This window comes from Pieris napi, chromosome 3 (genome assembly GCF_905475465.1).
Source record: "Pieris napi chromosome 3, ilPieNapi1.2, whole genome shotgun sequence".
NCBI classification, from domain to species: Eukaryota; Metazoa; Arthropoda; class Insecta; order Lepidoptera; family Pieridae; genus Pieris; species Pieris napi.
Window position 1 is genome coordinate 4,233,595 of NC_062236.1, and position 22,229 is coordinate 4,255,823.

The 22,229-nt window shown below is 32.9% G+C and overlaps 1 protein-coding gene across 2 annotated transcripts in view; it reads right to left on the reverse strand.

The window, feature by feature from the left end:
* The window catches only part of LOC125063635 (centaurin-gamma-1A), a 121,192-nt gene that overhangs the window by 14,970 nt on the left and 83,993 nt on the right, over positions 1–22,229 (reverse strand). The window contains exons 1-3 of one of the 2 annotated variants that reach the window (XM_047670172.1): positions 19,323–19,718; positions 2,760–2,906; positions 2,275–2,360 (exon numbers count right to left, since the gene is read on the reverse strand). In XM_047670172.1, coding sequence (XP_047526128.1) covers positions 2,275–2,360; positions 2,760–2,906; positions 19,323–19,479 — 390 coding nt within the window. In that variant the 5' untranslated portion in view covers positions 19,480–19,718. Of the gene's footprint in view, positions 1–2,274; positions 2,361–2,759; positions 2,907–19,322; positions 19,719–22,229 lie in introns of those variants that run through there. The other variant, XM_047670171.1, reaches the window with a different exon arrangement.

Here is a 22,229-nt window from a genome sequence, read left to right on the forward strand (position 1 = left end):
ATGGCTACAGGAGGCATATTTAAGATAAAAACTCTAGAGGTTTTGGCAGCGCACGCCAGAACAGCTCGCAGTTGGTAGATTTTTTTCCTATTTACTTGATATTTTGTACAATTCACACGATATCTTTATAAATTGTAGCCTATGTTTTATTCTAATTTATAAGTGAAAAGTTTCATGAGTTAATTTTCACATATGTTCCTTCTATTCTTGGATAACAATTACTTAAATGACATAATTTACGCCCGTTATTTAGGTTACGTTAACGCGGAAATCCTATTACACTACAAAACATGGCATCAACGCCTACGTGTGACCATGCGTAATATACAATTACGCACGCACTATTTAAGTTAATCTTAAAATTCCCTTCCACAAAGCTTTTTAGTGCTTGGGACACATTTCTGCACCTGTTTCGCCTGATGAATATTGTTTACAAGATCTGTTATTTTATGAATTTTTAGGGAGATTAACAATCTGAGCTTACTGCGATGACGTCTTACCCTGAAACATTGCTAACGAAATTAATCGCTAAGGATATATAAAACATCTCGACCTTAGTCACTGGGGTCTTCGGGCCCACCAGAGGTTTTTGAGTGTAACATGCCGTTGAGGTCCCGGTAGAATGCGACAGCGAGCCCGGAGCCTCTGTAACGCGGCTTTGTAGGAACTACTCGAGGTGGTTTAACGCGCAAACCCAATAACCTATCTCAATGCATAATCCACCATCTGAGATAGTAATCTTAATCCAAATGTTGTAGCAAGTGTGCCAATAACCAATCGGATTGTAATAGCCATCTGTCGATACAAGCTATCCATGGGAGGTCGTATCGGTGTCTGTGGTTAGACCTTTGTATGAAAATGACAGTTGAAGAAAGCTCGATTTCAATAGTTAATTATTTTAACAGATTTTGACTTACACCAGTTTTTTAAATAATTAAAAAAAACTGTTTGTTATGTTTTAAACATACACATGTATATTTTAATGTTATTTGTACGGTTTTATTTACTTTATTTGGATTACATTGATTATCAAATATGAGTGAAAACTCGATAAAATGGAACGACAAAGAGCATTTTATCTGTCGCCAAAAATGGATTGTCTTCGTAGGGTTTGGTTATTGGGATGCAGTTATGAGATCGATCGACTGTCACGGTCTGATCTCAGATTGTTTACTTTCGGATTAATTCTTAGGTTCGGGTGTTAGTGGGTATTGCTCACCCAGTCTCTGAATAGCAGAGATTTTGGCGTGGGTCGAGTACCACACACCCCTGCAACTTTTGAGGGCAGGGGATGCGCTAATGCATTTCCACCTCAGATATGAAAAAAAGGGGCCTTCGGGCAGGCCTGTCAGTGGTTATCTGTCGAGGATCCTCCCTTCAGGTTGGATTCATCACCATCATCATCCTTCCACCGCAATGCTTTACGAAACCATTATGTGGCAATTTATATTGTTTCTAACAAGGAACCACTCATAGCATATTTTGATTTCTTTCTATAATTAATTAGCGACCTCGCTTGCGTTTTTATAAAATTAACACTTATTACGAACTTTCGGGAGAACGTTCCGGTTCACAATCTTTCAACAGTTTACAATCTCGCGGTAGATTACAATCTAACGGTATTTACAATTTTACGGTGACATATACGTATAACACATTATCTTTAAAGGACAATGACTGTCTATGACTCTATGTCAATGTACAAAGCACTGAGTTAAAATAGAAGCAAATTTTGCACTATGACTTATTTATTAGATCACTAGAAGTTAAATTTGTTTAGACTTTAGAGAATTAGTCTAGGGAGTTATTCAGTTTATCATTTCAATATTTAAGCTTTAATAATGTAACTTTGAAAGTTCGTTCATTTAGAACGCAACGAACTTCTTGAGTTTTTATGAATTTATGTACTTAAGTATGTTTGAAGAATATAACGATTAATCGGGTCATTATAAACTATTATTAGTATCAGCGTTGATATTGTCGGCGAAGATAATATAAGATTTGTCTTTGAAGACCTTTCCTTTGATGTCCCTTTTCACATTTATGTAAATAGCTGAAGGTTTTGCTTCAGTATATTAAAATAAACATCCTATACACTATCTAATATTAAAAAAAATTGTACTTAGACTTCTTACTGCCCTATCAAAATTAAATCATTACCCGTACCATAAGCGCGTTCTTTTCTAAATAAAAAAAATATCACGGGGGAAAAAATGATGCATGTTTATAATCAAAGCTTTAATTAAAAATAGGTACATAAAACCTTATACTTACTTGCATCTCAGGTGATCCGCCTTCATCTCTTATTAGTAGGAGGTAACTGTGTCCGTCGATTATGACCTCTTTCTTAAAACGGCCGCCTATAGAAACAAATTTAAGTTACATACTCCTGTAGGAAAAACTAAGTTAAATCTAAAGACTTTACTTCCGCCGGGATCGTGCTTAATACTATGAAGTATGAAACAATTAGCCCACATATGCCCAGCCGAAATCTTATCTTAAGGAAAAAACACAAGAACAACAACGACATCTAGGCAACTTAATAACATTAAATATTTGATATAAGCGCCATCTATCCTCTTCTCCAGTAAGCATTAAAATGCATAATTTAGTTTTGTAAATTCAAGAGGCTACATACATGTCATCATATCAATATCATAACATAGGTGGCGCTTTTTTATATTATATTGAATATTACATTTCTATTTTATTTATAGGCGGTATGAAACATTTAGTAGACCTTTCGAAAAAACACTCACCTTCGGGACTTTCTTCCTGCATGTAGGCTCCGGTTAAGTACCTATGCACCAACGCTGACTTTCCACTGTCCGGGGAGCCCAGAACGCCAACACGGAGCTCGGTAACACCGCGAGCGGATGTCCATTCCTGGCTGTTCACGAACGAATCTGGAATAAAGAAATATTTTTATAGAAGAAATTGGTACGAAACTTCAAATAAAATATTAGTATATATATTGCTAAATAAATAAGAGTATCTATATTTCAATAAGTAAACTCTATTTATTGTTCTATTATTTTAAAACATAATGAAATGTTTTTGTTTTAAATGTAAGAACTTACATTCCCAATCAGACTCAACAGATGCCGCTGCAGTCAATAAAAACAAATGGAAATAACATAGTCATATTATCATATATATCATATTATATACAGAGTAAGTTAAACTCTTGGATATAGTGAAATTTTCTTTTTCTTAAACTTTGTACCGACTAGATGAAAGTTCGATTAAATTTTCTAATGCGAAAATAATAACGTGAGAGTGCTTTGCTTTCCTGTATTCTTACACACAACATTAAACTTAAAGGCTAAGTTTAAGACTTAATAACAGAATAAATTATTAAGTTATAGTTACAATTACAATTAATTTAACTTCTTTCTGACAATTCATAACTTTTACCTTCATGAATAAAGATATTTTGAGTTTGAGTTTAATTGTATTACTCGTCGAGATATTGGCAACTGCACAATAATTCTATATTAAAATTGCCCCAAATATTCCAAACAAAAATAAGAATTCATGTTTTATATGCCTCTTTAAAAACGCTTTGTCAGATGCTACACAGACTTTTAGTTTTTTATGATTTCAAACGACAATAACTTCACAAGAAAAACCAGTTTAACTTAACAAGGAAATAAAACTTGTGTTCGCGGCACTTTCTATCGAGATTCAAACACTGGGACAAAAACTAGATGGTTACGTCTACAGCTTCTGATTGATGGCTGTTTTACAAGACCTCGTTTATAGTGCCTGAATATTCATAGGGCCTTCGAGAAAGGACGCGTCTGCTTTGTTAATTGTTTTTTGTACGCAAAAATAAATTGAAAGCAAACAAAATATACGAAAGTGTTCATTCGTCCGGTACTTCTTTACGTTCAAAAAGGTTTTTGTTTTTGAGTAATTTGTTCCAAAGACTAGGTAATTAGATCGAAATGTTGTTTGTGTTTCACGTCCATCAGACCTAAATTGGAGACCTTCATCAAGGGACAGTTGTAGTAGTAGTACTTTTATCCCGGAAATACTTTGTTTCTAAAGGTGCTGTACACTGTGTATTATTTATAAACAGTATGTACTGAGTGCATGGCGTCAACGATTTAACTCGTAAAGTAACATAATTCAAGACAAGCGCTCAATATAAATCAATGCAAAACTTGTTCCGTCAACACAGTGGGGTCTACCAGACCCCTACTTTAACCTATATACGATCAAACACTCATTTCACACATTTACGATGCTATAAACTCCCGTCGTGTACCTAATGGGCGGGTAATTTCGGTTTATGAATTCTTAATAAACTTTCAAACCCTTATTATTGGTCTGTGGTCTCTGAATTAGTTCCTAATTTAAATTTTAGGGTCCTTTTAATTCATACAGCATAAAACAAAAGAATATGATTATTCTCTTAATTCAATTATTAATAACTGATGCATTTCTTTGATTCACAAGGTTGACAATACATACTTAAAACTGTAAAGAGCATTTTATTTCATTAAATCAAAAACAGAGTTATCAATATGTATATGATTGAAATTAAAAGAGAAGTACAGGAGAATAAGGATTATATATAGATATTATATGGGGTTTCAAAATACAGCATGGTCCTGATACATCATTTAACGATTATCAATTCGCACTATCCTTTTTAAATCAATACCCTTAGCACTTATTATCTTACTTCCATCCATAGTAATTTTATTAGCATAATCCAGTCGGTGCAGTAGTTTTTGAGTTTATTCCCTTTATCTAATTTATAAAATTCTCGTGTCGCGGTGTTTGTAGTTAAACTCCTCCGAAATGGCTTGACCGATTCTCATGAAATTTTGTGTGCATATTGGGTATGTCTGAGAATCGGACAACATCTACTTATCATCCCCGTAAATGTTAAGGGCCCCTAATTTTTTTTTATTTTTAGGTTATTTTATTTATTTATTTTTTGATACAGCATTAAAAAATACATACAACCCCTAATTTTCACCCCTCTACGATAAACCTCTATCTTTTATTATAGCAGATACTTATTTTTATTGAACTTAAAGAATGTTTCTTAGAAATAATATACATGGCAAAACAACATTGTCGGGTCAGATAGTATTCTATATAAAAGAGACACTTTAATAGTTTTTAAACGTGCTCGTATTGTATTTTGTAGGAGTTGCAACTCTAACTAGAATCTTATCATCTCTTCATTTTAAAATATAAATTATTTTATGTTTCATAATAAATAAACAAAGCCAGCCAGCCAAATGAATTCTATCAGACCGTTTCTAGATACGAGAATTAAATCTGTATTTTATCAAAAATATATATGTAGTGATATAATCTTAAAAAATCAACCTTTATAATGGGCTTGTAGTCAAGAATATATTTATTTGCTTCTTTTTGACAAACATTGTTTCGTCAATCTACATTCATACAATTAAGATCGCCAGACTTCAACGTCTCATTATGCTTTTAACACGAAGCAATTTGTACCAAATGTGTGATTCTGAAAGCAAATTAGTCGGGATATAGCTTCCAAATGTGTTAAAGAGGCTAATTTTGAGCTTAATGCTAAGTGAGAGGAAGCTTGTTCTTAAAATAGAAATGCGTTAAACTGCTACTAAGTATAACATATGTAATATGTATGTTGGTCTGTTTCTATACTATTACTAGCTGATCCGGCAAACGTCGTTTTGCCATGTATATCATTTATAATAAAAATAGGGATTAATCGTAGAGGGGTGAAAATTAGAGGTTGTATATATTTTTTAATGCTGTATCAAAAAATAAATAAATAAAATAACCTAAAAATAAAAAAAAATTAGGGGCCCTTAACATTTACGGGGATGATAAGTAGATGTTGTCCGATTCTCAGACATACCCAATATGCACACAAAATTTCATGAGAATCGGTCAAGCCGTGAAAATTAGGGGTTGTATGTATTTTTGTATGCTGTATCATAAAACACTAGAAAAAAAATCTAAAAATATATAACATACACCCCTAATTAAAAAATAAATTAAAAATCATAAGAATCGGTCGAGCCGTTTCAGAGGAGTATGGGAACGAACATTGTGACACGAGAAATTTTATATATATATAGAGATATAGAACTTCGCAACATTAAGACACTGGGCCGCGGAGTTTGAGCCGGCAAGTCAGTACAGTCTCCTCCCTGACGAAGTGTTTAGAAAGAACAGTTTTAATATATATTTTAGAAAATATACTCGAAGTCATTTCATAAAATAATACAAAATTCAAAGAATGATTGACCTTGTTTACAATAAGTACAAAAACCGTGTGTTTTTTGTATCAATTTGGACAATTTAATAATTTAAATGTTAATAAAAATTATAAGTTTTTATTTGCTTATTCTTAATTGTATGGTTTCCGTTCCGCCATTACAAATAGGATTATTCGGTTTAACGAGGCCTTGTTTTGGAAGGTTAAGCAAATGTCACGACAAGGTCATACTATTGTTTGTACAATTGTGGCAGATGATGCAAAACGAAGCAAAAGCAGTGACACAGAATAGCAATCATGCAATCAATAGACAAGGATTTCTATAGACATATGAAACAAATATACTTTGTTGTCTATACTCGCCAATAAACCAATCCACTCACGGATTTAAAATTATCTAATACGCATATTTATAGTTGAAGAGGATTAGATCATGTTTTGATGCAAACAATATATTGCGTTCTTCTATGGCAAAACTATTGAAGTTTTAGAGTTAGTACTTTTAAAACACGGATATTTTTAGTAAAACCTCAATAAAAATATTTAAAAAATAAACTTCAAAACCTGACAATATTATTTATAAACGTGTTATTCTAAAAAAACGTAGATACATATTTTATATATATAATTCTTCTGTGAGTGTGTATGTCATTGAACTTCTCTCAAACGACTGGACCGATTTTGATGAAATTTTTTGTGTGTGTTCAAGGGGATCTGGGAATGATTTAGATTCACAAATCAGCCCGCCAGATGGCGCTGCAGTCAGTACTTTCATACTTTGCTTTACTAATTGCTTGAAATATCATGCAGGACAACGTCTGTCGAGTCCACTAGTAATCTTATAAACTACTCAAACGATTTTGATGAAAGTTAAACTATCCTACCTACCTAAGTCTTACGTCTCGATATATATATATATATTATATATTGTTTACACATGTGTTTGGAAGACTATGTCACATAATAAAGGTTAAACTGGTAATCTCCATCTACAAGAGCTTGAAACAACTATTTATAGATGTTTAAAATCAATTAAAATACCACAGTCAATTATCTCGCTAAGTTTCAAAGCATGACAATATCAAAGAAATAGGGAATAACAGTAGTAAATTAAGAGACAGGCCACGAATGTTATTCATGGTCATAAATTGGATTTCGCTTTTCAAATGATAGGGACGTGTGACGTGAATAGTTTTAAAATAGCGTATGACATCTGCCTCCCACTCCTAAACATCTAACAACTAAATATATGTATAGGACAAAATACTTTGATATCCCACGGTATATAAGACGTCTTATTATTTAAGAATTTTTAAAATAGTAGAACGTAGTAGCATTTACAAATTTACAAATAAAAACAATTGAAAGTTCAAACAAATTTAAAAATGTCCCTGTGGCAGTATATCTTTAGCGCTGCTTTCCAGCGGAAGATGATTAGATTTTAAGAAGGCACGGTACTTCTATTATCTGACATAGTATAAGTTTTGACATACTAACATAGAATATGACATAATAAACAATTTACTTGCTTATAATTTTATTTGCTAGTTTAATATGGGTGATTGTGTGTATTTTCTTAATTCATCCATCATAATATGAACTTTCTAGGCAAATAAAGGATTTATTTATATATATATGATGTGGATTACTTACAATTTAATAAAAAATAATCTAATTTAGTGTTATAATGGATAATTTTAAAGTTGATATAATATTTCTTTCCTCTTTGCAAATGGGTTTCTTATCAAATTGGACATTTTATTTGATATTTTTTATACCATCAATTAGACAGTGTTCAGTCATTGCTCTTTGTAATAAATCAGTATTAACGTTCTCCAAGATATAAACATCTTATCTTGAATACGTAGGTTGTTTTTAAGTACATTTTTAGTACGAGCAAGTCAACGGCTACGTCTGTTATTTATATAAAATGAAGCCTTTAAAAAGCACAACATCCTATTGTTTTTAGTTTATAAAATAAATCAATGGCGCTTCCACCTTTTAGGTCTGGGCCTCAGATTTCTGTCAGTTTCATGATCATTTGTTAATCTAATAGGCAAGTAGGTGATCAGCCTTTTGTGCCTAACGCACGCCCTCGATTTTTTTGGGTCTAAGGCAAGCCGGTTTCCTCACGATGTCTCCTTCACCTTAAAAAAATATGTTTTTAGTTCAAACTTATTTATATATTTCTTCTTCTTCTTCAGTCGCACTCTTCATTTCTGAAGGTCGTGTGAGTGTAGAACTTCCTCTACTCTCCCTGTCATTGGCAAGCCTCTGCGTCTGGGTGATACCCGTAATGGTATTTACTTGATCGGTCCAGCGAGTAGGGGATCGGCCTCTAGGTATGGTGCCCACTCTGCCAGTCACAATGAGTTTTTCTAGGCTTTCTTGATCTCTGCGTGTTACATGTCAAAAAACCCTCAGGATGTAACAAAGTGTCTAAAGACTTTTTGTAACCGTCTTAGTATGGACATGTCTGTTTTCTTATCTGTCCGCCGAATCCATAGCATCCGTCTCCAACACCACATTTCCAGAGAATCGAACTTTCATCGAAAATTTTTATATTTTTATATCGAAAAATAATATTTAAGTTTCCCACTTTTTTACTAGCCCATATGAGAATTATTAGTAATGAAACTGTAGGTGCGTTAACCCTCTAAATATGTTATTTGATGCAGACGCTTTGTAAGATAAATAAATGTCCGTCTTTTTATAGGTTCTATTTAAAATCTACTGGACATATACCTCACTCCCAAATTTCCAGTACAATCGGTTCTCCAACGCTTTCCCTCCACCCTCATGTACACGTATAGGTATGGACACTTAAATCCAAAAATTAAAAAAAAAAACAAATCCTCGAATCCACTCCAAACACACAATAAATTTGATCAAAATCGGTCCAGTTTACGAGTTTCATTACAAACACACACAGAAGATTTCTATAAATAAATATTGAGTGGCTTGTCTCATGTCTTTATTTACATTAGATAGAAGCCTCACAAATATTACGTAACCCCACGAATGTCATTTGAGGCTTGAAGGCTTTGCGGTTTGACCTACTGAAGCCCTATGACACCGGATTAGGGGCGCAAAATCGGAAAAAGGGGTAATGGCCCATTCGTCGGCGCGCCATGACTTCCGCTCATTTATACGCCGAATGGAAAGAAAAATACGTTTTAGCTTTTACCAATATTGAATTTTGTTAGGTTCTTACAATATTGAGGGATTTCATATTCCTTTAACAAAAGTTTTCACGAAGTCTAAAGGAGGATTTTATACGCATTTCAAGCGATTTGTTCCCACAGTACTGGTACAAATGGGGTTTATTAAATCATCTGTATTCTACTTCTATCATTTACTAGACATTTTTAACACACATGAGAATTTAAATCTGTATTAACATTATAAAGTAAGATTTAAGTTGGCACCTGGTAGATAGTACCGGTGACCCAAGAGCTCCTCGTTCAACGAATAAGTATCACAATACAGCAAGGAAATGCTGTCAGAATTAAAGATAGTACATACACTGCCACAGGGATCAAACTCTTGAAATTTGTTTTAATTTTTTATATTTATTATTATTATTATTACTATGCAGGTTAAGAATATTATAAATACTGTATATGTATGAGCAGTGTTGGTCTAGTGGCTTCAGCGTGCGACTCTCATCCCTGAGGTCGTAGGTTCGATCCCCGGCTGTGCACCAATAGACTTTCTTTCTATGTGCGCATTTAACATTCGCTCGAACGGTGAAGGAAAACATCGTGAGGAAACCGACATGTCTTACACCCAAAAAGTCGACGGCGTGTGTCAGGCACTAGAGGCTGATCACCTACTTGCGTATTAAATTGAAAAAATAAGTATTATTAAAAGAAGTTTAAGCCAGGGTTTTTATTTATGTAAGGCACTAAAAACAACGTCAATACATGTCCCGAAGCATTCGGAAACAGTGCAATAACAAAGTTGAAATTCTCAAGAGGAGTAATTTAATTAAAACGAACAATAGCTCGCTGTCTTGGTACATCTGCTCTGATTTAGGTACCTGTAGAACATCTGCCAAAGGAGAGCACCTTTTGTGCGATCCCTTCGCGAATAGATTACGAAATCTTTCATATCACGTGGTAAGCGAAACCCTATTGCTAAGTGATGTGCTACTTATCGATAGGTCATTTCAAAAACACTGTCCATGTTTGAAAATATTATTTGATAAAAATGTTTTAGTCTTATTTAATGTTATTAAATGAACACTATTTGTGTGAAGTTGATTGGAATAATAAGAATAATATTATAGAATTTGACGGCTCATTGGTCTAGTGGTTTGTACCCCTGACTGCGAATCCATGGGTCCCGGGTTCGATCCCCGGCTGAGACAAACATCGATGTGATGAGCATTTGGTGTTGTGCTTAGGTCTGTCTGTTTAAATATGTACTTATATGAGTTAGGTCTGTATATGTATAATATGTAGGTATATCCGTTGCCTAGTACCCATCACACAAGCTTCACCAGCTTAGCATGGGACTAGGTCAATTGGTGTGAATTGTCCAATCATAAAAAAAAATGAATAAACGTGAGTGTTACGTGTTATCTGAACCACTAAACAAATTAACGAACTACTTCTTAACCTTGTACATTTCTAATAATATAGTTTAAATGAATTGTGAAAGAAGCACGTAGCTTTATAAAATACTTTCTACATTGTAAAATGCATTAAAGCTAAACGTGAACAATAGTTATGAGAGCACTATTGTCGTGTTCCCAATAAAATATCGTCGATTCAAAATGATTCTGATTATTATCAGTGACCTAGATAATAAGATCATGTTTCGGAATAGCTCTTCAGTAATTTCTTATCGGCTAACATGGATATCAGACAATTCGGATCGAATAGTATCACGTTTTATGTGTAGGTATAAACTATTAATAATAAAATATATTAACGTCTTATCGTCATAAGGAAATGCTTTATCAATGGCTTAATAAGATTATTGATTGTGTTTATGGAGGATTATTTGTTTAAAAACAAACATGTACTGATCGATTGTTTCTAAGATAAGAATTTATTCTCATAACTGAAATTCTATCTTAGAAATCCATCAAAATTGGTTGAACTATAGAATTACCAAAATATTTAATAATTTTAGTTCTTAGTAGTAACAACTTTTTAACTACAAAGTTATCGATACGTTATTGTGAGGAACACCACTATAGCGACCCCTCAACTCAAATCTCTCAAACTTTATAATTACATGTTTTCCGATACGTGAATTTCTTGTGTATGCGGATCATTATTAAGTCATTTATTGTCGGTTACCGTGGCAACGCCCACAGTTTTTTCTTCAGTGCACTCACATTGTTCTTTTTTGTTTTTATGGTAATTCAGCTGAAGACAAAACCATTTACAACGAACAAGTACTTTCATATGTATAATTAAATAATTTTCTTAAGGTAATTTCGTCTAAAATAATAATTAGTATTACACTACACTACACTTTTACTGTACTACACTTTGTTCGCATTAAACTATTCGACAACGTATCAACGAATAATTTAGTTGTTCCAGGTGTTGTAACAATTACTTCGGTAACTTTTCTAGACTGGTGTACTGCATGTACAGAGAAAAAAACAGAGGGAATCACAATTCACAATCAACGCACTAAAAATATATTTATCTTATCATAGATTGATTGACTAGTTTATTTGTATACAAGAACACGTAGATAGGTTAGATTCAGAGTCGAGACTTAACACTAACTAATAGGGGCTAAAAACGTATTAAAGTAAGTTTTGACTATAAATTTCACCCTCTGAATTTCCGTTAAAATTAAAAATTACAATATGCGAGGGAGATTCAGCCACAATTACTCGCCAAGTATTCACAAGTCGCATGAATTGTAGCGCGTGCTCAATCGTGCGATTTTCTGATTGATTCTATGGACAAACGATTATTTCCGTTTCCTGCATTCAAGAACCACGTGTGTCGGCTTTACTTTGGTACCGAGTCACTATGCCGTGCGCATTTTAAAAACGTATACATATTCAAGTGGTCCATTAATAATCGCGTGTATGAAAACGTATTGGCTCATTATCATAGACATTACCTTTATCTATATCAGCTATACGTACATAATTATTTAATTAGCGGCACCGTTTATTGGAAGTGCATATTATGACGCATTGCATACTAAAACATTTGTTTTTGTTCAACAGGTTTCGATATTATATAGTCTAGTTAAACCTTGCATAATCACGCAATTACTATCTTCTGCATAAACTTTCATTTAATGGCTGCCATATAATCTCAGATTCCACAAAAGCGCTAGATTGCAGGACGATAAAATCTATCCTTACGTTGCAAATTTCTGCCCCATTTCGCGGAGCCCTAACGAGGTAGCGTTGTCTTTTAAAAAGCAAGTGGGTCAGACAGTAAGCCATCACTAGCGACCTCTCCCGACTTTCACAATTGACTGGGCGTTCCATTTTTAAAACCCCGCATTTCCAACCTCCGGTTCACGTTGGAAAATTGGAACGGAACAGGCCATATTGCTCTTTAGTTTACACTTAGGAATATAATGGCTTTTCAAAGTAGCTCGCCGCGGGGCACGAACTAAATTGAAAATAGCGTTGCGATTTTTGTTTTATTAATGAAATTCGGGAAGGCGCGGTTTATGATAACGCCGTAATTGACTTTGAGATGTTAAAAGATTTCAAGCGGTCTTTGTAGACTGCAATTAAATTTAAATCACAGACAAACGAAAAAATTTTGGTTACTTAGCTAAAAGCTATTTAAAAGTATTGAGAGCAGTGTTGGCTTAGTGGCTTCAGCGTGCAACTCTTCATACCGGAAGTCGTAGGTTCGATCCCCGGCTGTGCACCAATGGACTTTATTTCTATGTGCGCATTTAAGATTTGTTCGAACGGTGAAGGAAAACATCGTGAGGAAACCGACATGTCTTAGACCCAAAAAGTCGACGGCGTGTGTCAGGCACTGGAGGCAGATCACCTACTTGCCTATTAGATTTACAAAAGATCATGAAACAGATTCAGAAATCTCACTGATTTTTTCAAATAATTATTTTATGGATATAAATTGCATATTTTTATAGATGGCAATACTAATTCAACGTCGACTCTTGACGTCATAAAACAAAAAATAACGTTATAATCTTTGGTTTAATAACCATCGTACTTCACTTGTTTGTATGATTATCTACAATCATTGCCATCGACTCTCGGTAAACAGGCTTTCCATAATTGGAGATAGCACAACCTGCTATGACTTCCACTGCTTAATAGGGTACAGTCGAAAACACATTCTACAAGGTAAGATGTGATTCATAAGTGCCTATTTATAGGCATATACAAATACTTTGTAACCAACTTCAACCAATGTATTTTCTTCATTTATGCATATATATGTATATATAACAACTAGCTGTGATCTATGGTTCCATCAGCATTATTTCAGCAGCACGATGATAAAACCTAAAGCTTTTCTTGGTAAATAGACTTTTAAATGCAAGAAAAATATTTTTTTCAGGACTTGGTATCGCGGATTTTTTTTGTAGATGTCTTCCATAAAACTAGTTTATCACAGCGATTGAAAGATTTTTATTGGTATTTTCATACCATGGGTTACACTATTGTAATTTCATACACAACCCTAACTTTTTTTAAATATATAGCCTATATTCAGGGATAATGGGAGATTTTTTCAAATCTCTCTCTTCTATGCAACTCTCAATCAACATACAATCAAATATCTTCTATTTACGATATTAGTACAGATAATGTACACTCAAAAACAATAAAAATGATTCTAAATTTAAATGTATAACCAATTCTAGGATCTGAGGCGTTAACGGACGGGAAGAACTAGCAAGACACTCTCCGCCACACTTTTTAACCGACAATTTTTAAGTCGCTTGCAAGTACACGAAGGCACCTGCAAAAAGAAGCCTCTTCCGATATATTGCTTTTGTGTATAAATATACCATGTTTAATTCATTTTGTAAGACTAACTTAAATTAAATTTAAAAAAAATATTACCTGCCCTAGCCAGTACTTTATCTATGAAGACGTTTCTGTACAGATGTGTAATTTTAATAAAGACAATTATTATGAATACTACATTTCAAATTATATGACAAATTTACCAAACTGGTACGAGTGCACATGCGGTTGTTAAAGAAACACTTTCCTGGCACAGCTTATTAGTAAAACCTCTGTTGATAATCTTGCAAAATGATGCCAGTATTGAAGTAGTTACCACAGAACAAACTTTATATTTGGTACTTATTTATTTATTTTTAATTGAGTATTCCTTTATGATTTTTAATTGTAAGTATTTGATACGTAAGTCATAAAATTTGTTCAGAATGATGACGTGATTGTATCAATAGCGATCTTTTAATTGAATGAATAAGCTTACATCACCTATAAAGGAAATTTGCATTTGAACAGTTTAAACTGTGATTCATAGTATCGTTTAATATATATTTTACAAAGAAATACGATAAAAGGTCAATAATAATGGTAGATTTATTCAGGATTTCGAAAAATACATAATCCAATACCGTAGATTACTAGAATTTACCAATGTCTTATTATAAATATATTTCTGTGTTTAGTTTGGGTAATTAATTAATTAATATGCTCTAATGATCATCCTAAATAATATTTAATATATTTATTACTTTGTACTATGTCATTTCACAATATTCTTACAACTTTACTCCCGGTTCCCTTTTGCGGTAAAATGAACAAAATATTATTTTACTTTTATAACTTTTTAAGTAAAAAAATAAATTTAAAATTATTTTCTATAAGTTTCATATTAACTATAACAATGTTAATAAAACTAAATTTAAAAATCAACTCTAATAAGTAATAACCAAGTCACTTTAAACTAATAATTAACACATTGCATAGTAAAAAGCTCGACTTATTAAGCGCTCATTAAGGATTACAAAGAAACTCGTAAGTAAAGGACTGAAAAGTTGATTATAGCATAATGGGCCTAATTAATAGCTGAGCCTAATTACTGAGCTTTTGAAAAACATTCAACAATTCTTTGTCTTTGTAATTTGAACAGCAGTTCCTTTAGATGAACTCGTTGGCTTGTTAGAAAAAAGTTTGTAACAAACCTTTTAACACTATAGTATGTGCGCTGTGGCATTCTTAATTTTTCGTTTCACTCTTGAAAGTTGCCGCGATTTACAAATTCTAACTTAGTATTTCAGCTGTACCAAATTCGTAATATATCTATTAAATCATTAATAACTGTAGTCACTAAAATTTAACCCAACCAGAATGTTCTAGTCTACAAATAAAATCAAATTGAAAGAAAGGATTGTCACCCGCACCATGATACAGCGCACATAGTATACTCGTAGTATGAACTAGGAAAGACAATCGGCTTTTTAGAAACGTATAATAAACGTTGCCACCATGGCATTAAAAAAACATAGTTACCATAGCAACAGATACGGTATCTTCAGTCTAATTAATATTTAAGAACCAGTATCGCTACAATAATAAACTACGCTATAAAGTCGAAGAACTTTACTACATAGATTTGGTCCTATATTATAGGTATGTAACCTATATGTAATTATTATAATTATATTAAACAAAACTTGGCAATTTAAAAGAGTGCCTTAGAGTTTATTGCCAATTCTTCTCGTCCATTCTGCACCCTTGATCTGACAACTGACAGGAAATGTAAATTTAGAAGCATTATTTTTGTACAGCCCTTCATAAGTGAACATTGTGTTATACACATAAATTAAATCAATCCTATATTGTTAAGATAGAAAGAACTAATAGAAGAAACGCTTTTTAAATCTCCGTAATAAACCAACACCAACAAAAACATATCAAATATTGATAGCGCTGGCGTCCATTACGAATAAAATGTCACTCCCAATTGCCACACTCCCCTGGAGTACCATAGGGAGGGCCACCGCAATATATCGTGCGAACCTTTTCAATAACTTCCTCTTGGGTCTCGGCCCCAATAAATAAGCAAGGTGAACTCTCCTATATCATGTATGATACAGCGAGATATTTGAGATACATTAATGTTCCAACAAGGAATTTATATTCAACACGAAATCTTTGTCTTTGGACATTTCACTTTTGTAATTTTATATTTATTAAAGATTTTAAAATGGCGAGTTGAGACGTTAGGATAGTATTATTTTGGTTTTATTTAAAAACCAATTATAAACTATTAAAAGACTGCACTATAATATTGTGTATAATCTTACCCCAGGTAAATATATATTATATCATAATTATCCTCTGACGCTTATGTCTGTACCATGGTTACCTACTTCCTTTTTATGAATTTATTATGACAAATATACTTTCAAAGTTCGATGTCTATTTAGAGATGTTATATGTAGAATATATTTCATTTCTTATTATTTAATGCAACAGCTACTGTCATAATTATTATTTATTGGTTACATATTGGATATATATAATTGTTTGAAAACTAAAGAAAAGTTCAGAAAACTGGTTTGAAAATTTGCAAAGTATAATATATTTTACCGTACATCCAATATGTTCTGCTTATAATATTTATCATAGTAAAATCTATGATAAATATTGTACAGTGGGGAAAAGTTGATGTTTATTATTAAATACAACCTTGCATCTATTGGACTGCATCCACAATTGCCAGAATTGGGCCACTCATATCAGTTGTTCATCTTAAATGTATTCGAGACAGTTTCATACATCTAACAAAGTTATCTTAAAATTGCATTTGGCTCAACCTGTCACTTACAACCTCTTTTCTTCTATAAATTCGCAAAATGGCGCCGATGACACAGTTCTAATTTTAAAACAATTGAAAGTTTTATCACAGCCTCGCGATGCGGGTGGAGTTTTAAAAAAAGAACGGGTCACTGAACGGAGATTTTTAACTGTCACCAAAACTTTGCAATGTATTTTTATTTTTTTAAATTAGAATTTTTTATTATAAGTACTAACATTATTAATTTCACTAAGGTTAAAATGCTTGGGATAGGCCCATTAACTTTTTAAATACTTGTAACTGCTACCGAACATTAATAAACAGGCTATAAAAGGCAACTTATGTAACGTTAAGTTTGACATTAGGGTTGGCACGCGCTAGCCAGGTGCAAAATAATTAGATGTATGATAGCGGGCGTTCGGGGTGGAATATTTTTGCTACCTGCTATGTAGGCGTTGACAACTCGATTGTATTAAATTCAATGTGCTTCAAAGGAGCCTATTTTATTGAAATTGCTAAGACGTTTTATAAAAACCAGTCGCCCAATATTGCGGTTACTCAAGGGAGTGTCTTAGGTCCTACGCTCTAGAGTTGTTGAAGGGTTACATACAAGAGGCGGATGAAACGTCAGCGTGTGTGGTACGCATAATTTAGATAAGTAAGGTATAGAAAGACCTAAAGACAAGTACGAAATAAATGTCCTTTCCGGCTGTAGTCGGATTTCGACAGATAGAAGAGATACTAGCCCTAAGCATGTCTGCATCTTTACTTAAAGGCTTTCCGCACAAACCTGGAAGGGCGTTATTTAAACATAATACATACTATACCACAGATGGACGATCCACTTAACATCTCATACCTACATCTTTTTAAATTTAATTACAATAATTTGTTATCAAGATAATTGACAAATTTGACGGCATTGTTTGATGACGTCGATTGGAGATGTTCTAACATTGATATTACCTTCTAAATATAGCACAAGAAAGAAATGTAATATTTTAGTTTCCGTATAATAGAGTTAAATTTACTCTTCTTGTTGTATTTATAATTGTATGTTATCCTAAAATTGCCTAGATTTTTCAAGAGGCAAAGTAATTGCTGTGGGAATTAACACACTAAAACATTAACATGGCGCTAATTACGAAGTGATAAAACTCACGAAACACGTGTTTGAGCACACATGCGCGTGCGCATTAAAACGCGCGAGACTTGGCATCATAAAGTTTTTATAGAATATTATTCACTAAATTAATTCACTTTTATTTTCTCTCTGAAATTAATAACCTGGAGCTCAAAACGATACTTAAACTGAAAAAGTAGTTTATAATAAACTATTTAATGGCACTGTCGAGTTATATATTTGTAAGAAATAAACTCAAAAATTCCTTACCCCTTATCAGCCCTGATCAAAATAGACTTTATTTCCAAAATGTTTAATCAAAATCGCATTATTAACTATAAATTACAAAAGGTTTTATAAAAGTCACATAAGTATGATAAGGAAGCTACGTCACGTAAAATCTAGATAAGAAATAATGCGTATAATATGAAGGCTTCGAGCCAATTGCAGTCTATTTTAAACGTAGGAGAAACCCGTTCAGTCTATATTTGTCTTTAAGCGTTATTAAGTGATTTATTTCTCGTAATAATAGTGGTTTTAGTGTAGGTTGCGCGAAGGTTGCTCATATGCTTTTTCGACTCACCTATCTACTTCTTTAATACAGTGTCTCATATTATATATTAGCACTAACGCGTTAACACAACGGCTTTGTAAAATATTTGTATGAAAGATATTCGAACATTTTTTGGAAACGTTTCCATTGCTTTATAAACCTCCCATGGTTACCTACTGTAGCTTTTGTTAAAATTTTAGCAAACTTAAAATTGACTTAAGTACATTTTTTATTTGCTGACAAAGTCGAATAAAACAAATTGAAGTTTGATGCACTGAGTTGAAACTTAAAATTCATCTCAATACTTTGCATGTTTCAATGCTGATGATGTAATGTTGTACTCTAGTATTTCCTCGTATCCCTTGGAAAGTAATTGGTGAGGTAAGATGTATAGCGATATTCAAGTTATAGATACATAGGTACTTAAAAATGCAAAGCAATTTATTTCAAAGGCTATTAAAGCGGCCAGCGACAAAAGAACCAAAATATTTTTAGAAAGAAAACAATCCAATAGTATTAAAGTAAAAAAAAGATATTGAAAAAGTCCCTGGACACAATGGCGGTGGAGTAGAGTAATTTAAATTTTAAAAAAATACTATTAAGGTATAAAATAAATAATAAAAATCATACTCTACCACTCACCAGACTTCCTCTTCTCGCTAACGAGAACTAGAGATTTAGTTCTCTTAACTCGCAAGGAGCGCCGTCGAATAGACCGCATAAGAGCCTCCGGCATCCGAGAAAATTTAGGTGAATCCACCCTTTTTTCGGGCATAAAAAAGTTTTTAACCGCTAACATTTTTCACAACTATAGTTTTTCACAAGGAAAATCAAGTTTCCATTCCACTTCACGTTTATTTATCCATTCGATGAACATCCGTAACCATTTATTACGTCACAGTATTGTTTCGGATAATCAAAATGCCGCACACGAGACACTTATCCTGTCGTAATCGGGGGATAATATCCGATAGAAGTTGCTCGCCATGACCGACACGTGTTAATCGGGCAAGAGCTAACGACGTACTGCCTCACGTGCGAGGCGAGGCTTACATTTGAAATTGGAATTCACTGTGCAGTTTACGCGAATTTTATCAATTGTTATCAGACTGAATATTCTTGGCAAAATTGAATACAATGGGAATATGACTTATTAATTATTAAAATTAATGCAATTCAGTGATATATTTATACATTCAATACATGACTTTCAAGACGCAAACTCTTGTAAGCCACTGAACTTTGGTCGTTCGTTGAATCATGAAAACAGATTCTAAGATTGATTAAATTGCTTTCAATTAATTAAAAGAAATGACGTAATTAACGCGATATCAACCTTTGTTCTTGCTTTAGAGTAATAAAGGCCTCACCTTGAAATTGGAAATGTAATTAGCGTTAGTACTTACTAAGTGATTAATGCCTTAAATCCATCGCGTAATTTTTATAAGTAATGAATTAGACTTTATTGAATTAGGCTTGTATATATAAGTACATAAAGTTAATACCCCTAAAACATTGATTGATTAGAACAAATGCTTATATTTTTTATACATTGCAAAACATTAAAGTTTTATTTAGATCTCCTAACATTTTTAAAGTACATTCAATAGTAATAAGTAAGGAATGTATACAGGAAATAGGGCATTGAAAACAGTAAACAACCTATTAATAGTATACAATATTGACTTACAATTTTGCAACTTGCGAGTCTTCGTCGCCTAATCAGTTTCACATAATCTACATATTTTCTGTCTTCTCGTTCTTTTTCTTCGCATACACCTAGTTGACCGAAATTGACGTATGTAATACTTGCATCATTTTTGCCTAGTTTTAGGACGAACGAATGAACGATGAATGGCAATAGTGCAATAGATTTTCTTAGACTAAAAGTTTCATAAAATCAGAGCAAAAGGAATGTAAATAAATAAAAATAATAATTAGTTATTTAATTATCAAACAAGTGCATTCGACAATCGTGATCATCTAGATACTCGAAATGTCTCTCTTAGTAATGTTAATAATATTATAAATTTGCTAATCACGTTTAATTAAATTATCTTCTTATTTAAATGAGTAAAACTTGCGCATAAATCAACAATTATACTTTATTCAACAGAAATATAATATAACAAATTTAAAAAATCACTACTACTAATGTTTCACTACTTGAGATCTTAACTTAAAAATACTTCATCAGATTTTACAGTTGTCCAAGTCGCATATTTACTTTTAAAGCGCACTCAAAAGGCGTAGTGTTCTAAATATAAATTATCAACTTGCTGTTCATATTTACATCCGTATCTCGAGGGATTATTGCATCTTGGATCAAGTTGCTCATATAAAACCTTTCAGCAAATTACCGCTTATTTTGTACAATTTAATCTGGTTCATATTATACGTATTGCAGAAGCAATGCATTTGACGTGTAAAGTAAAGCACGCACAGATAAGCACGTTTTACTCAAAATAAACATTGGCATCGAGTGAATAAAACAAAAAAAGAAATATGATCGCTCGTGGACCGGCTTATAAATCGATAAAAAAACATAGATTCACTTTATAACTAAAGCGCTAAAGTGGCTATGTTGTGGAACAGTTCCCGTTGCAAGTCGTGCGAATCCTTATCATGCCATCGGAGCACGATATTCTGCTTAGCATTTTATTCACCAACCAATTTATTACGAGTCAAGTATAAAATTATAGTGTCTCTAATCTTTAACTTGATTTTACCAAGTTTTATACGCTTTTAAATAGTTATGCAACTCACGTAAAAGGTTCAAAGTAGTCACGTAGGTTCCTGACTTTATTATATATACTATTTAACATATAGTATTTTATTTAAATTCGTATAGTCATCTGCTCTACCCTACTTAATAGTAACTCTACTGCATTAATGTATACAGTTAATGTTGATACACAATGAGCAGTGGCCTAGTGGTTTGAGCGTGCGTTCGAAACTCACCGATGGATTTTTTTCTTAAACAATCGCTCGTACTGTGAAGGAAAACAGTAAGAAAACCTTAAATGAAGGCATGCCTTAGACCTAATTCGACGGCATATGTCAGGCACTAAAGGCTGATAATCTTCTTGTCTAATAGTAAAGATAAATAATCGCGAAACAGATACAGATATCTGAGGCCCAACCTTAAAGGTTTTTGCGCGACTGTTTTCATATAAATCATAATTAATTGGCGACAATATTGGCGTTCACTTTAAACAAGGCTCAATAAATACGGAAACGATATCAGAATGCTCTAATATATAATACTGTTATTTACATTATGGTTTAATGGAAGAAACATGTGTCGTGATGATGGGAGTCTTATCTCATCCCATTGGGAGGGGAGTAGTTAGGAAGTTTATAAATATGTCATATAAAAACTATGTGGAAGATGCTCTGATGTATCTCTCAGGACAAATAGTTATATATAATAAGTAGCTTATAGCTTTCCTCGATACTATTCAATACTAAAATAAAACGACTCAAGTTAAATTCGTTGAGAGCCTTTATTTACCTCTGGCATCATTACATAAAGCTTGCCAAAGGCTT